General features: G+C 39.6%; 1 protein-coding gene across 3 annotated transcripts in view; it reads right to left on the bottom strand.

Annotated features, from left to right (window-relative positions):
- Window positions 1–18,521, bottom strand: part of FAM135B (family with sequence similarity 135 member B) — a 195,437-nt gene that overhangs the window by 44,134 nt on the left and 132,782 nt on the right. For all 3 annotated transcript variants that reach the window (XM_054273529.1, XM_054273619.1, XM_054273712.1), the window contains exons 6-7: window positions 17,564–17,737; window positions 6,806–6,932 (exon numbers count right to left, since the gene is read on the bottom strand). In XM_054273529.1, the coding sequence (XP_054129504.1) occupies window positions 6,806–6,932; window positions 17,564–17,737 (301 nt within the window). The remainder of the gene's footprint in view (window positions 1–6,805; window positions 6,933–17,563; window positions 17,738–18,521) is intronic.

The raw sequence follows: 18,521 nt of genomic DNA, 5'->3' as shown, positions 1-18,521 counted from the left end.
GAGCAACTTCCTATGAAACTTCTATTGCTTAACAAAAGGAATAAATTATCAGTCCAAGATGAGCAATTAGCAAGGATTTTCTCCAGAACAAGTCACCATCACCCTCCCATCTGGAGTCTCATGAGAAACTCCAGTTGATGTCACGGCATTTTCATTGGACACCCAAAGCAAAAAGATTGCAAGGCTTTTTTAACATCATGTTTCAGGCCTAAACCCAAATTAATCTCAGTTTTGAACTCCATAAAAATACAGATCATTTCTTTGCTATATGCTGCACATGTCAGATCAGAAAGTAAGAACCACAGAAAAGAAATATGCCAGTGATTAAAGAAACCAGTTATTGTCACATTATTAGTCACATATTTTCTGCTACAGCTAGGAGATAATTTGGTTTTTTCTAGAGATCAGCCATTTATCTTCAGGCAACCAAAGATTAAAGATTTCATCAGTAATTATCACAAATGGTGCCTTGAACATACTAATTAAAGATACTTGTCATTTTACTTTATAAAGAGCAGTATATCAGCTGTCTTAGTGTTTCAGAATAATTATGTGTTGGACATCTGCTGGAGTCCCAGTCACAGCTAATCACCATTTGCATCAGCAAGACACCCAAGGAATCTTTTAAAACCACCCATTTCAAATGCATCCTAACACATGAAAGAAGTGTTTGCCATTCAAGACTCACACCCAAGCAGAGAAGTCTGAGATGAAAACTAAAAGCATTTCAATGTAAAATTAACAATACTAGATGAAATTCTGATGTAAACAACATTGAGCAGTTATAAGTAAAAGCTATTTTAAATACTAGGATTTTTTAAAAATTGATTAAAAAAAACCCAGTAAGATGTGTCAGCTGTCTTAGAACCACAGAATCACGTTAGATATTACAATTCTCACAATAGATCCTATTTGGGCACATCTCTAATGCACAATCACTGCAGAATCAAAGAATATTTTGAGCTGGAAGGGATCTACAAGGATCATCAAGCTGAACTTTTAAGTGAATGGGCTGGACAGGGATCAAACCCACAACTTTGGGGTTACTAGCCCTATGCTCTAATGAACTGAGAAAATCTCAGGATCTTCTCACTTCAAGAGCTGAAAAAGTTAACTATTTGTCCAAAGATCCATAACTACAGAGAAAAAAAAAAAAAAAAAAAAAGAAGACTAAACCACAGATGACTGCTATGAGACATAAAAATGCGGGTTTGAAAAATGTTTTGGTGCTAGGCTAGAACAGCTCAGGTTTTACATATGTTGCTGAAAAGATGAAAATATTAGCAAACTGTCTGTGGAAAAGAACATTTATCATCAACAAATTTTATTTGAATGACACTCCTGGTACTTGTGCTATGCCAGGCATAAACCTTATGTCTTTTGGGATTGCTGCATCAATGCTAGATGAAAGAAGAACACTTCTCATCAAACACCAGCACCTTATTAATGAGAAATCATATGATTAATCAATCTGATTACTTAGAAGTCAATTTATCTGCAGTGCAACTGCTAGCCAAATGAAAATAAGATTACTGTGAGTACAGTTTATTAATAATCCCCAGTATGCCATTGATTCAACTTGATTATAACACAGCAGGCATGTGATGCATAATATTACAAAGACATTAAACCAGCCTGACAACAGTGAATACAGAAGAGGTTTATACTACTGGGTAAGGCACAGAAATCCTGAAGTGTTAGTGACCACTCAATTTGCAGATATGAAAGGAACAGTTTATTTTATTGTAGATAAATAAAGCTGCTGTTATTTTTGAGTATTCAGCTCTTAGGGCAGCTGAGATCACCTGAAAGAGTGAGTCAGTGTGGAGTTGAGACACAGACCTTGTAACATCCAAAACAACCCCTTGAACTTCCTCACACAGAAAAGCAATTTAGCAGACACAGAGGGGTATTCATGTTCCCCAAAGGGACAGCAGCACACATAGCTCATGAAGCTGTTTCACCCCATTGGCATCTCCCAAGACTGCACTAGATGTGATCCTATTTTGAACACATATCTACAGTGATATATATTCCCTCTGAGCATTGGTTATGGGCTGAAAATCACTTGAAAAAGTTCTAGTGCTTCTTATTATTTCATAGATTTTATTATTCTGTAGATTATTCTCTTCCAGTTTTTTGACAACAAAATTGTCTTTCTTCATATTTGTCTGACAACCAAAAATATCTTCTTTCAAATATCTTTGTTGTCTTAATTGTGCTTGAAGGGAAAAGTGCAGTATAGATATAGAGAAAATGTTAGAGGGGGAGAAAAGGAGGAAAAGGGAAAACAAGTTCCCTGTTTGCTAGATAGGGGAATGAGAAGAGACAGAAAGACATTTAAAAATCACCTAGGTTTAAATAGAATTAATTATTATAACTACTCTGCTAAGCCAGGAGATGAGGAAAGTGTCAGTGATGTCCAGAAGTAATTTGGTGAGATCCAGGGAAAGTGCACGTGTACAATCCAAAGCTGCTGGCATTAATTAATCTCCACAGTGAGAAGTCACAAGTGCAGAACAAGAACCCTTCAGGATCTGTCATTAAGCAGTGGCACCTCAGCAGCCCAAATGCAGAAGATTGGGTCAGGAAGTGGAAAGAAAAGCTGATTGATGCAGACTGTCTTTAAAAATTAAGGCAGTCAGTTGCCTTTTCAGTGAGAAAACAGCAAATCAGTGACATAAACTAAATGAGCACTTCCACAAGTTGACCTGTGGGCCTAAAAAGAGCATTAACTCTCTGATGCCTCCTAGTCCTATCAGGAAAAAAGAGGATAAATGGAAAGGATGACCTATATATGATATACCAAGGTAAGAGTTTGCCATTTTGTATTCAAGAAATATCTGGAAAACAAAATTTGGCAGTTTTAATATCATATTTCAGCATATTTCTGGCTTTACTGAGGGTTTTAGACTACTGCAAATCCAGCCACTACTCTACTGTGTTCGAATCTTTTCTGAAGCATGAGTGGTGAATTGTCTTTTTTTAAACTGGGGGAAGGTTCTTCTCTCCTCTCACAGAAGGCTCCCCTGGTCACATTCCCCTCTGGTACCAAAAAACCTTGCAACATAAACTCAAAACACCATGCCACTAATCCATCTACTGCATGTGATGACACTAGTGAGAGCAAAATTTACTTTCGTGATCCAATCTGCTTCTTGAATTTGTAGAATTTATACCAAACCTATGAAAATTAATAAATTGGGAAATTAGTAAAGCTTCAGACTCCACAAACTACACCTTTCCTGGGGTTTTTTGCTTAGACCTGGGGAAAAGGGTGCAATGATTTAGAGTTCCTACACTGGAATTCTGGAGTATTCTGGTAAAGTATTCTGGAAGAATAATCTATCTGCAGCTGTCAGGGGAAAAATAAGCTCTTTTTGGTTTACTCACAATAACTAAGGCTAAAATAATGAAAGTCTTGACTGTTTTCAGTCCTTGAGTTAACTGAATAATCAGATTTGGTTCCCTAGAAAAGATACTAAACAGAAAGCACTTGCTCAGGAGATGCATTTTAAGAGCTTAAGCCTGGAGATTTCTTAGATCAAAGAAAACACAGAAATGCACATGAAATGTAGAAGGAGATGAAAATAGAACTATTCAAACTAAAAACTGGATAGACCAACTATCCAGAGTCCATAGTCCAACCATGGACTAAATGTTCCATGGCAGTTTATGATATAAAAGGAAAGTAACCAACATCCCTATAAAATTGATTTTCCCATGTCCTGCCTCTCAGTGAAGCTATGTCAGCCTTCGAAGACAAGATCTATTAATGCTTCACTCTAGATTTAGCCAGTTGCATCAAATCAGAATAGTTTACAAAAAGAAATTTGTGTGGTATATTTCGAGTTCTGGTATTCAACAGTTACTAATTCAGACATGCAGTTGGGAAGGTCCAAACAAAAATATACATAAAGTAATCAGTGAGGTCTGCAGGTTTTGGGGATTTTTATTTCATGAAAAGGATAGAATCCATTCTTATGCCCACTGGCTGTGAGGCAAAATTCTCCAAACCAATTGAAGTTTAACAAATACATTCAAACAACCTGGAATCATATCTACAAGTTTTTAAAGGGAAGAAACCTTGACCCAGTGCTAAGCACTACAGCAAGGTAAGAACTAATATTCCTCCTCTTCCTTCAATCCCCAACAGCCTGGTATAAACTTCCATATAAACCAGCAGTCAGTCACATGCCCTTTGCTTGGAGTTAGGTGTAGCTCCACAACAGTTTCTTTTCTAGCTCTGAATTTTTATTTTTTTTTTAAAGTTAAGACAAGAGAAAATAGCTTTTGCTCATTATCATGCATCATGCATGGGCAAAAAGGCCAGCATGGTCTATTAAATTAAAACATTCAACTCAATAACAGATGTCATGACTTATGGAGGTTTCTGAAGCTAAGCAAATGCACATCTGGCCATGTGGACTGTGCAGAATTATATTTATGATGGTTGGTGTGTGGCATTCTGATGACTGCAGGGTAGCAGTGTGCTAAAGCCAGTTCTTGGCAGAGCAATTTCCTTTTGGTATTTCATAGTTCATCAGCTAAGATAATAATAATTGTATTGGCTCTGATTGGGATGGAGTTAACTTTGCCCATGGCAGCCCTCCCAGTGCTGTGCTGGGCATTGGTGGCTGCAGAGGTGTTGGTGGCACTGCAGTGCTTTGGCTCCTGCTGAACATGATGCCTCAGGTTTTAGCTTTTATATTTTTCAGACTCTGTACTGCTTCAGTGTGTAGTTCTGAGCTTCATATTAGGGGATGGTGAGATCTCTGCATAGAGTAGGGAGACAAAACAATTCCTTCTCTAGCTGGGAACCAAGGGCAAATGATCAAAATCTCAAGCCCAAAAGCATAAACATCATGAACTGAAGAGAGAAAAACAAGAAGGATGGGACTTCATAAGCTACAGCTATAACTGGACAATTAACTCCAATATGCAAATGGACCGGAACTTATACCAGTGAGAGACCTCGTGACTGGTCACTCATTTTTTGTGAGCATTTTGGTTCATCTTGGGTGTAGCCCTGGCTGGGCTCTTGTGCTGCCCAAGGTGTATTCATTGAAACCTTTTAATAAATCCCTAATTTATTCTTTAACTCTGTTTGGTCTCTGTTCTAGGTCAGGCTTGACAAGGCATCAAGCACCAGCACTGTCTCCAAGATTCCCCCATCAGCAGGGTGGGAATGGGCAAGGTCCTGAGAGGGGACACAGCCAGGCCAGCTGACCAAACTGGCCAAAGGGATACTCCACACCACAGGATGTGTGCTGAGCACGAAAAGCTGAGGAAAAGGAGGTGAAGGGGGAGCGTTCACTGTTATAATGTTTCTGTTCCAGAGAAACCACTTCACACCCTGAAGCCTGGCTTCTCAGGAAGTGACTGGACATTGCCTGCTGATGGGAAGGAGAAAATGAATATTTTGTTTTCCTTTGCTTCTGCACATGGCCTTGATTTTGCTTCATTAAACTGACTTTACCCACAATTTTTCTCTATTGCACCCTATCCTGGTGAGGAGGGGAATGACAGAATGGCTTGGTGAGCACCTGGCTTCCAGTTAAGGTCAACTCACCACAATTATCCTGCCATTAAAAAAAAAATTATTCTACAGAGATAGGCAGAAGATAGAGTTTCCAGCTAAGGAAGAAAATAAGGAAGGAAATAAGTTGGGGGTTTTTTCTAATTATAACAGAGCAAGGTTTTTTCCATTGAGACTAAAAGCAAAAATGGGAGGGGAGAGCTTTCCATTTCTCTTATTTCAACTTGTCTAGAGGATAATGAAAATAGGCACCACTCTCCATAGAAGACTCTCTCTAATGTAATGAGATTGGCCTAAAATACAAACAATTATTTAAATGTCTATGATGTGTACCAGAGAGGCAGAGGTTGAGGTCAGTTTGTTTGCCAAAAGCATACACTGACCCAATGTTTGGGACAGCAGCCTCAGGCCAAACATTCTCTCAGCCCTCGTTAATTCCCTGGTAGTTCCTCTGCACCAAGTGCTCTAGGCTTGCATATTTTTAATATTTATACAGAGAAGCTTTGACAGAAAAGGTCGAGGGAAGCTGAGGGCGGCATGTTAATCAGAAGCCTTGATTCAAGGTTTCTTAACAGGTTAATGGGTGCAATATTCTGGGGTGAGTTTCTAGAGCTAAGGAAACATTTTTGACAAAAAGAAAAAAACAACTAAAAAACAAATTCAAGAAAAATCATAGCACTTAAAAACATAAAAAAGAAATTAGTAAAGAGATCAATAAAAATCAATAATCATTTTAAAACAACCAATTTCTTTTAAAAATTGCACAATGAGCTCTCCTTTTTACCTATGGTAAGTCGCAACATCAAAGACACACACTAACTTGTGGCACTGTTGCATTGTGTGTAACTCCCTGTCACCAACACACACACTACTCTGGACACAAAACGTCCTTTCATAGCATCCTTAATAATGACTCATATCCTCTGACTGTCATACACAAGAACTGAAACCAGGACCTTTTCCTGAATAATTAATTTCACTTTCTAGAAGATACCTGGCTAGGTGAATCCTGTGTTAAAAGTGTCACTGTCCCTGGGGGGTATATCCATACATCTTGAACCGTGAAATGGCCCATGGAGGTGGGGGCTGAACACCCAGGAATTGTGCAGCCAAGTGCCAGATGGTTCATTCAGAAATGTTTGAAGGGTTGTTCTTCCAAAAAATCCCTCTACAGGAAATATAAAAACCATGACATGTTCTCCACCGACTTTGTGGATGCTCTGTGTGATGGAATTGAAGCAGGACATCATTCCTCATCCTCCTTACCTCTGAAGAAGTGGGTTTGCAGTAGCCAGCTCCAAACACCAGATTTTCTAATGACATACTGGACTGGTCTGGTCCCGCCTCTAGGTTGCCTTTACCAAGCCATGAACCTTTGCCTGGACGAGCAAAACTAGAAGGAGAAAAATTGAGAAGAAAAAAGTATTCAGAGGAGCATTCTTAGAGAAGAATCATTGTTGTCCCAGTATTATTTCCTTGCTTAGAAAAGATTTACAATTTGGGTGAGTTTTGCTTTTGTTTATTTCAAGTTGCACTGTAAATTCATGTTTTCCTTGAAAATTATCATTGTCCAGTGTGCAGTAGCTTAAGTAATGTAAATTAAGTTTGCTTTCTAGGCATTCAGTAGAGTGGTTTGACTGTTATCTTTAACTCACTCCTTTCTCTGCTATCTTACAGATCTTTTTCCAGCATAACATCTCACCAATACAATCTTTCCATCCACCCACATGAATCACATTCTTATGCAACCTCTCATCCGCTTGCACCTTGATGGATGCAACATCTTTGTCTTTAACCACATCACCTTTCCTCACCAGCATGAGTTGTGCATGATCTCTCCTAATTACTGATATCTTTTCTAGCTCATCCCAAACTTATAGTTATAGATTGGAAGCTTGGTTGCCACTTCTCACTCTCCCGTGGCATTAGCTTTCAGCACCAAAATGATAAGACTTTAGTCAAGAAAAATATTTCTTTTTTCTGGGTGCAATGTGATTTCACTGTTATCCAAATTCTTACTCAAAAAACTGTCAGAATGTAAGTTGTTTTATTCTCAGTGCTGACTATTGTGGTTAGTGCTCCCTTCTGGCTATATTTGTACATTTGCTATTGAAGACCAAGAATCCATTAAGGGTGGAATAACCTGTCTGAAGTTTACTCAGCATCAAGCCCACCAGAGTATTGATGCACAGCCAGGGCTCATACTTTGGATTAATTTGAGCAGTGCTTACACCCCAGTTAATGATGCCTTTATATTCATTGGAGAGGAATTGGCATTTCCAGCATGAGTCATCTCTTGCTGAAGCATTGATATCAAACAGATCAGAGGAATTTCATCCTCCAAGTATTTAATTCTAATTGTGGACTGTAAAGAGAGGCTGGATGACTGTCTCATCAACAACTGGAGATGAGATAACCATACTGTTAGTCCCTCTGATAACACATGCTGTACACAAACTGCATCAATATTTCAAGAGGGAAATCAATCTACTTGTGGGGAATGCAATGAGTCAAATTACCAACTGTGATCACTAAAGTGCAATGAAAGTACCCAGAAGGGTTCTTTAAAAACAGGCAGGCAAAGGTGGAACTGAAATAATGAACTGTATAGAAAAAGGGAAAAGACATTTGCTGTTTTTACCAAGGGCAGAGGCAATGCCACTGGCTTTGTGCTACAGCTCCCAGACTGGGATCACCATCCACAGGTATCTGATGCCCATCCAAGCATCCTAAATCCCACTGTAGCCAGGAGACCTGGTCTGCTTGAAAGAATAAAACCTTCCAGGATGGAGAGCACAAAAAACATCTTAAAACCATAACGTGCCAGAACTAGAAGCCACAGGGAAGTGCCACTCCTGCTGCAATGCCTTTCCATTCTGAGGTTTTTTCTCTATGTAGATGTGCATCAAGTGCCCATATCAGATCAGATAAAACTAATGAACTGATATCTACACCAGATTCAGTTTTTAAGGACAGATGGAATTGCTGAGTGCTCTACAGAAACACACAGAAAACAGAGAATCATAGAATCACAGAACACCCTGAGATGGAAAGGAGCCACAAGAATCACCAAAATCCAACTCTCAACCCTGCACAGGGCAGCCCCAAGAATCACACCATGTGCCTGGGAATATTGCCCAAATGCTTCTTGAACTCTAGAAGGATTTATATTAAAGATACAAACAACAAAAAAAATCTTAATAGCCATACAAAAGGTGAGGTTCTGGTGTGAAACAGTTTTGCAACATTGCAAAAAGAATGTCAAGCAAAATTACAAATTGGACCAGTTTCAGAAGGTTAAACACGAATCCCTGTCTTGTCTGTAGAAGAAAACTGCTGCTTGTTATAGATAAATACTGGCAAAAAGGTCATTCCATAAGAAGGAGGATGGGGTAGAACAAATCAGCAAATATCTATTCTTGCTTATGCATATTTTAATTTATGTGATCAAAGCAATTTCCAGCTGGTTACTTCTAAGCAGCATGAAGCCTTTCCATGTATTTCCTACATGCACCATTTAAGATAAAAGCAATAAATAAACAAACAAATAAATAGAGCTATTTCCAACAGACAAGAGCTATACACTGCTCTGAATAATTTCAGCTGTTATTGAACAATGTTGTCTGCTGTGGTCTGCTGGAAAGGCTCAAGAAACAAAAATAAAAATGATGTGGTATCAGAGAGAGAAGCTTAAACAAATGTTCTGTGCACATGAAAAACTCCTCATTTGAATATGAGCAAAGCTTTCAAAGGTTTAGAGGGAAAGAAGAGCAGTTTTTAATGCCTTTTTTAATTTATCTTTTGCTTTTACAGCAGAGAACGGGTTTTAATCTGCTGGTTTTATGGAAATTGATTTCACATAGCACTGTAAAACAAAAACCTTCTTTTGGGAAAAATGCCAAAACATCATCAGTCTGCTGAGGGTAAGTTTAAGTGGAAGGCTTAAAAACTGCTGAGTCCCTCTAATGTTATCTGAAGTACATTATGATGGAAGAAAATTTTTATTAGCAATAACAGGATCATTTGCTACATCAATTATTTTTTCGCTGTATTTATTTCTTCTAATTATTTCTGTAAACATTCTCATTTGTATGAATCATGAACCTTGGTTACTTATGTGTCCATTTGGACTATCTATTTAATAGCACTGATTTAACATTAACATTTAGATCCTTATCCAGCATGATAACCTCAGCTTTTAATTGGAGTCAGGATAAAAAAGGTCAAAAGAGGTAACGTGTGTGCGCCCAAGAGGATTAAAGTGTGTGCAGAACTATTAATATTTTCACTGAAATGTTTCATGGGTTCTCTTTGAGCTGGCCTTTTGATGATCTTATCCATGAGACCATGAGTGGCACAGGTAAACTGGCTCAGATTACCAAGAGAATTTGTAGATGCCCCATCCCTGGAAGATTTTAAGGCCAGCTTGGATGGGGCCCTGCGCAACCTGGTCCAGTGGAAGGTGTCCCTGCCCATGGCAGGGAATGAGATGATCTTTAAGGTCACTTCCAACCCAAACCATTCTATAATTCTATTATTTTATACCCTTATCCTTCAAAGGAGTCTCCCAATTATTGCAGCAGTCATCTGTGGACACACAGCACAGTACACTGCCTTGAAAAGTCCATTTTTTTCCTTCATTACAGCCTGCAAGATCCGGCAATCAAAATTTAAGACCTTTCTGACTCAGAGATTATATTCAAGCAATTATTTCCAGCAGTCATGGTTACCTTCTATGAATTTGTGTCCATGACTTTGTGATTTATACTTTTGGCCTCTGTAACATCTATTGGAATGAATTGCTCGTTGTAATAAGTGTTGGACTTTCTGGTTCGTTTGAACTTCTTATTGCAGAATTCAATGTGGCAACATTAGGTTGTTGTGAATTCATTGTGGCAACACTAGGTTCTTGTGTAGCACAAAATATTAAATTATCATTCCCTGGTTTTTTCTCTTCTATGGACAATTATCTTACGTATAAATGAAGTTAAGTTTCCTAGCATAAGAAATTGAATGGCCTTGATAAATGTTGATTCAGATGTGTTTTTGAAGCAAATCAGAAAAATTACTTTAGAGTAGTTTAATAGAAAACCATGCTCTCTTTCAGATTCACCTGCCCGAAAAAGAAATCATTTTCTTTCGTTTTCAGTTTTGTTTTGGGGTTTTGGGCTTTTTGTAGCAGGGAAGGGTTTAGTTATTTGGGGTTTTTTGGTAAGCAAAACTATTTTTTTCACAAAGCAAAGTTTTTAGCAGAATGGGGGATAAAAATAGGATCTGATTCTTGCTTGGGGGGAAAAAAACCTGTCTTGTATTATATGAAACTATCAAACTGTAAAAAAACCCCAAACAACCTCCATACATACATTCATCACATTTCTAATGACAAGAAATTTCAATCTTATGAGCAAACCAGGAGTGGAAATTCAAGAAATGAATTTGTATCCCATTTAGGCCAGATCCTGGGAGAAACTACTTCTTTATATCTCAGTCCCTTTTACATAAAATACTACTGCTCTAAAAATTGAAAATATAAGTCAGTCCCATAGAAATAGCATAACTCAGGATTAAACCCTCACAGTCCTCACTAACATCTATTTGCATTTCACCAGTAACTGCCTTCTCCCACAGATCAGGAAAATTGTAGTGACAACACTAATTTCCCTCATTGTTTTAAGTCAAACCTTTAATATAGCTTTTGACAAATTCCTACTGGCACATGGCCATAGGGTACATGGGTGATCTGTTATTTTTTATGAGAATAATCTGTGGATGTTTACGGATTGTGTTCTTCTAGACATGGTCCTCTCTTACCCAAGGAGTTTCACTAAGGTTATAATCAGTGACTGTAAAATGTTCTGAGCTTTTTGGGTAAAATTGATAAGGTTTATTAAAATTAAATTTTAATGAAAATACATATCTCTCCTTAGATACCAAACAGAGTTGAGGGGGGATCTGGTTGGAAATCTTTAGTGATTTTGACTGCTGAAAAATGCTGGCTCATTTGTCCTGAACTTAACCTCAACTCCTATAAAACTTGAAAGCAGATAAAGCCATGTGGTGATATTTAATTTACTTTTGAGTGGGATTTTTCTTTTTAAATTTGACTCAGAAATTATCATGCTTTTCTTATGTGATTTCTCAGCTGGTAGCACAGGAGAATGACATGACAAAGTGGAGGTTTACCTTTGCAGATATGAAACAAACTACCAAATAAAAGAAAATCCAAAGGAAAAACCACCCAGTTATTACAGATTAATTCCTAGAGGAAAATAATATAAGCCTGTATTCTTCTAATAAACATATTATGGAAGGAATAGCTCTTTACTGCATAAAATTTCCATTTTCTTTCTACAGATTAATTTCTTTGCTAACAGGGTGGACAGAGGGAATAAGTGAAGAACTTTAGTCCCCAGTATAAAATTTGTGCAGTTTCAGACACAAGCTGCCCCTAAGTAGGAGTCAGCAACACTTCCAGCTGTAGGAGAATGGACCTGCATAATTTGCACCCACATTTGAGGTACACAAGGCAGCACAGTGTGTGTATCATTTATAGATGGATCAGTTGTGCTTTTGAGGAACAGGAGAATGCCTGGAAATAAACAAATTTAGGTGAGATAAAATCGCTCAAGAAGGGCCAGGCTTGGCCTAATTCCTCAGTGCAGTGAAGCAGAGAACAAGATCAGGGCTAGATCAGCAATCTTTAAATACACTATGTCCCTCTGATTCTGTTTTCTCTTCCAGAAAGAACAAGGTAAAGGTGCTGAAAAATTGAGTATCTGTGTCTTGGTTGCTGTACCAACAAAATTTATATTATATTATTTCCCCATCTCAGATTCCACCAAGATTTCTTGGTTTTCCACAGTGATTTAGAGATGAACAATTAAGAATTCAATGTAAACAAGTAAAATTCTGAAAGCCTACTTTGTTTATTTTCACATAAACTTATGTATGGAATTGGGGAAAGGAATAGAAGGTTGAGGAGAATCCAGAAAGCTGGGAAAAATAAACCCCTTTCAGGAGCAAGCAAGGGGAAACAGGTTTGTCAGCTGCCCATGGCAAAGACTCTGCTTATCTGCAGCAATTTCAAGACTGACTTTTTTTAATTTCCTTGGTTGTTTGGGTTTTTTTTTTTTGGGAAGCAGTGAAGAGCTCTCTAGAATTAATGAGCCATGTTTCTTGTGTTTACCTCCTAAGTGAGTCCAGTTTAAGTGAGGCACTGCGCTTGCAGCATGCCTGAGACTATGCAGACCTCTACACCACAGACCCACCACATTTTCCTTTGGGAAAGAAATGAAATATTCCTTGAAGTCTGAGTTATGGTGGAGCAAAATGTCTTTCCTAACAGCTGCAGCTGGGCTAATGAGCACTGGCTACACTCACAGCCCTGGCTAGTGACAGGGAGCTAAGGGAGAAGTCAGTGCCTCGGGCCAGAAACCAAACTCATCCATACAAATGAGAAAACTTGAGTGCAAAGCCCCCACTCCTCCTCCTCCTCCTCACCTTCCTCTTACAAGTGTCTGCTCACATTTAGCCCCTGGATCTTAGGGAAGAGAATTGAAGGGATTTAGTCTGTGCCTCAGCAGGGGAGCAGTCTCAACCTTGGACATTGTTCCTTTTTTTTGGTTATCTTTTGATATGAGCTCACCTGCTCATCTCCTGTCACCCTGGGTAAAATGAGGTTGCCAGAGGCAAGCCCTCAGCTTTTCAAAGAGAACTGCCACTTGTGTCATATTAGGATGTGGCATCCAACTCCTGCTGTGGGTTCTACTCTTTTTCTCCCACATTCTAAATGTCTGAAATTCAACTCCATGATCTGCAGGGGCCAGAAGCACTCAGTGCAGACACCACAGCAGCTGTCCCTGCTCTGCCCCAGCACAGCTCCAGCCCTGGTGTCACAGTGTCCTGCTCTGCCTTGTCAAAGGGTTTGGGCTTAGGAACCCCACACATGTGATGGGAGAAATGTTTCAAGTCAAGAAACAGCTATGGCCTTACATTGCAGTTCTCCCCTATTATTCCACTCCTGCCTGGAAAGAAAAGTCTTGAACTTGGTACCTGGCAGTCCAGCTCCCTGAGCCACTCCTGGGCTGCTTTTTAGAGAAGTCAAATCTCTTTAAGGATCATAGAAAAAGTTTTGAACCAAGCTCTGGCTCGGTGCTCAGCAAGGACAAGTAAAACCAAGCAGTCCCTTCCCTGCTGCAGATGGATGCAGCTGCTCAAGGAGCAAAGAGATGAGGAAATCCAGGCACCAAAGCATAACACCATGCTTGTGGTCATCCCACACATCCAGCAAATATGATTTCTCTGGAGATAAGTGGGTCCACAAGACCCTCATGAGGTTCAACAGATCCAAGTGTCACCCTGAGTTTGGATATTCCCAGGTGAGAGTACAGACTGAGACTCATTGAGAGGAGCCCTGCAAAGAAGAACCTGAGGGTTCTGGTTGATGGAAAACTGGAGAGGAGCCAAAAATGTGCAGCTCAGAAAGGAAACCACGTCCTGGGCTGCATCCTAAGCTCCATAAGCAGCAGGTGAAGGGAGGGGATTGTGTTCCTCTGCCCTGCCCTTGTGAGACCCCCCTGTAGTGCTGCATCCAGCTCTGGCATCCCCAGCACAGGAAATTGTGGGATAGTGTGGACCTCTCAGAGCAGGCCCAGAGGATCAAAAGTGATCAGAGGGCTGGAGCATCTCTCCTCTGAGGGCAGGCTGAGAGAGCTGGGGTTGTTCAGCCTTGAGAAGAAAAGGTTCCAGGGTGACATTGCAGCACCTTTCAGTACCAAAGGGTAGCTTATAGAAAAGAGCAAAAGAGATCTTTGACAAGGGGAGGTAGTGATAAGAAAAGGGGAAATGGCTTTATAATGAAAAAAAGAGTTATTCAGATTATTCAATATTCAGATATTCAATATTCAGATTTTAGGATGATTTTTTTTTTTTACTGAGAGTGTGGTGAGGCCCTGGTGCAGGTTGCCCAGAGAAGCTGTGGCTGCCCCATCCCTGGAAGTGCTCAAGGTCAGGTTGGATGGGACTTGGAACAACCTGGGACAGTGGAAGTTGCCCCTGCCCATGGAAGGGGAGTTGGAACTAAAATATCCTTAAGGTTCCTTCCAACCCAAACCATTCTATGGTTCTGTGCTGACAAAGCTGGAGATGAGTTCACTCAAAGTCTGCCTCACCACCTTCCTACTCAGCCTCTCACTTTCTCAGTAAATCCACAAAGCATTAGCAGTTGCCATGAACTTGGACTCTGTCAAAAAGCTGTGTTACACTTTTTAGAAAAGCTGAATCACAAAATTCCCATCCAGAAGCCTGCAAAGGATCCCAGACGTGAATTTCATTCATGCTCAGGCTGGTAAAAGGTGAGGGCTTCAAAGTCTCAAACCTAATGTAATATTTATTGTATCAGAATTTTTAACCAGGACAAACATCAATATCAAAATGTTCACTTGTCAAAGAAGCAGGAGGTAATGGAGGCACCCTGGAAAGGTTTCCCCAGCAGGAGCTGTTTGTGAGTCTGCACCACACTGAAGGGAAAAGCCTGGATTGATCTTGCTGGTTTTCCTCTTTAAACACAAACAACATGGAAGAACTTGAACAAAAGTATCTATTTTGTCATCAGAGCTGACAAAATATGAAGAGCTGAGTCCACATGGCATGTATGAGCCTATAGATGTGCTTCAGGCAAAGTGGTGTTGCAGGAAAACCTCAATACAGCAGTGAATTTCAATTTTACATAATTATTTTCAGGGTAGGTCTAGAACTGTTGCAATTTTACAGATAGGTCTACAGATATGTGTAGGAATAATGTGCATATACATTATATACACATTACAGTTCAAGGTAGCAAATGAAACCACAGTGAAACACTGCTAGATTTTTTTTTCCTTCATAATGTAATTATTCCCATCCTTGGATGTGTTCCAGGCCAGCCTGGATGGGGCTTTGAACAGCCTGGTCTAGTGGGAGATGTCCCTGCCCATGTCAGGAGGGCTGGAACTAACTGATCTTTAAGGTCCCTTCCAACCCAATCCATTCTGTGATTGCATGATTTAGGTTTTTGTTTTTTTCTATACTGTGACAAAAAAATACTCTATAGTCATTCAGTTTCTATTGCGTTATGAAAAAAAATAGATTCTTTACTTAATTTTTTAATGCTCCCAATAGCCTCCAGTGAAAAATGGTAAAAAGGTAAGTTCTGAGCTGTGGGAAACCCAAATAAGTTTTAATTGGCTGGTTTTGTTTTAGAGTGCTTGGAGGTGCCATTTATTTTACATTACTGTCTTCATCCTGATTTATACATAGAGAATGCATGACATAAAAACTCTTCGGGTTTGGAATATTTATCAAGAAGAAGATAAATCCTCACTATCACTCTTTAAAATGATTTTATGGGCTTAAGCAAATGAGACTGTATATTGTGTTGCCAAAAATCTTCATTCCACCACATTAAGTAAATGCATTGTATACTTCACAAATGTCCACAAAATAGTATTTTAAAAGCTATAATAATCTGACTATGGAGCAGTTGCTCATCATGTGATTTATGCCTAATAACAGTAACAAGGCTGTGCAAGGCCATTCATTAGAGGATAACACAGAACTGGAAACAGTCATTAAGCCTCTTAAGCCATTGTTCTTTCATCCTTTCCTGTAGTAGAACAATGAGCAAATTATCTGATCAAAACTCTCTGGTTAGAAGTAATCCGTTACAATCTAATTCACTGTTTAAAAAGTCAACACACGGAAAATCAGAGATACAGCAGTTACCTATATCACATCAGCAGGACACAGATATGTCACTCTGATTTGCTGGTATGAGACACGTTCCTGTCACATCTCACACAATCATTCAGCCTTAGAATGGATTGGTTTGGAAGGGACCTTAGAGGTTATCTTGTTTCAACCTTCCTGCCGTGGGCAGGGACAGCCTCCACTAGACCAGGTTGCTCAAAGCCCCATCCAATTCAACCTTGAGCAGTTTCAGGGATGGGGCAGCCACAACTTCTCACAATCTCAGTCTGTCTCTTACAATTCCAATTCATTCTGTGGAATCATGTTCAAGCAATGCCTTTACACTGATGGAGAAACGAAGCAAAGAACAATTAAGTTAAAACACCAAACCTGAGGAAAATAAACTCTACAGATTTGTCTTTCCTTTCTGACACCGCACTCTTTGCACAATATTTGACAAAATTAAGATTTCTTGGTCATTTCAGAAAAAAGACCTTGCTGGAGTTAAGGGAAGCTGAACAAATATGAATGCTGCATTTTGCTTCAAAACCAAAGGAGTTTCCTCCCTCCCTCCCAGCCCTCTCTATCTCACGGTCTGACAAGATTGGACTCTAAGTAAATTGCCAGAAAGACCTTTGCTTCCTTTCACCTGCTCTAAATATTAGAGGATATTGACCTCCAGCCCTGTTTTACTTAAAGTAGTTCTGAATTATTTTCTTGTCATTATGAATGAGATAACACAAAGCACACCTAGACCCCATGGCAGCTGGTTTATAGTGCTGCACAGTCAAACCAAATGAAGCTGTAAAGGAAAATCCAGTGCAGCCTTAGCCAGCACTGACTCCTGCGTGCCTCCTTCAAACCACTTTATGAATTATGCTCATGCACAGAGGCCATGGATGAGTACAGCTGCCCTAAATGCTTTACAAATCATCAGAGAGGAAAAATTTTAATGCTTTTAATTGCTTTTAGACTAAGGAGGAAAAACAACCAAAGAAAACACAATTTGTACTTTCCTCATTACAGATGGGGAATAGAGATCAAGACTAATCCAAATTCTTAACCTCTTCCCCAAAATTTTTATATTTTTGTTACCAGATCCCCACTGTCTTACCAAGGGAAAGAGGCCTGTGTCACAGTTTAGCTCTAAACCCCAATCTCCATCCTCATCCCAGGACCAAAAAAAGCCTTTAAATTAAATTATCCTCTTTGCTTCACCCATCCAGTGAGCAAACTGTATGAGAGGACCCAGCAGAGGAAGCTGCCCTGCCTCCCCACAGGCATTCCTGTGCCCATTACCTGATCAGAGGCTGGTGCAGAGCCACCAGGGAGGCGTGCACCGTGACGGAGACCACAGACAGGTGGAAGTAGTCGAACATGACGGGAACGTGGTGGTGCAGCCCCCGGCGGGGGTGGAAGTGCAGGCACAGAGTGCGGCTGCTGATCATGGGGATGGCTGGCACGTCCCTCAGCCTGCAAGGGAAAGGGGTTGGCAGGGGTCAGTGAAAGGCTGAGCTGGTACAGCCGGTAACGTGCTAGAGGCAACAGACAGAGACGGCTTGAGGAGAAATTTTATCACTCCCCAGCTTCATAACTGTTAATGTTACTGAAGAGCATCTTGTGCTGTGCTCGTGCCAAACTTAAATATTAATACTAATGTAGATGTAATTAAAATAAATAGAAATACAAAAAACATGAAGAACATATGCAGAGTTATATATGAATATACAGTATACAAAAAGAACAGATGTGACACAGTTCTGGTTTTCCCTGGTGATTGCCCTTGATGTCCAGCTATGCACTGGTAGGCACATCAAGATCTAAATAGCAGAAGCAAATGCATTTAGCAAACTGTTCAGTTTATTTGAGTGTTTATAGATGGTACACCACACTGCTTGTTTGTGGCATTCACATTCTCTGAAAAAATCCCTTCGCCCAGGATTTTTCTCCTGTGAAGCTGAGAAGCCTCAGAGAAAAAGAAAACAATTCTTATCTCATTTGCTTCTCCTCTGTTTTGCTCATGTGGAGAATGTGTTTGGAGATTGTTTACCCACAGGTGATTGTTTCATTGGATTCTGGTGTGAGTTGTTTTGACTCTTTGGCCAATCAGGACCAAGCTGTGTCAGGACTCTGGAAAGAGTCACGAGTTTTCATTATTATCTTTATAGCATTTTAGTAAGTATACTTTCTGTATTCTTCAGTATAGTATTCTTTAATATAATATGGTATCATAAAGTAATAAATTATTCTTCTGAAA

Source organism: Melozone crissalis, unplaced genomic scaffold (assembly GCF_028551555.1).
Source record: "Melozone crissalis strain CALT ecotype California unplaced genomic scaffold, PUWL_Pcris_2 ptg000002l_1, whole genome shotgun sequence".
Taxonomy (NCBI): Eukaryota; Metazoa; Chordata; class Aves; order Passeriformes; family Passerellidae; genus Melozone; species Melozone crissalis.
This window is presented reverse-complemented; position numbering and strand designations above follow the sequence as displayed.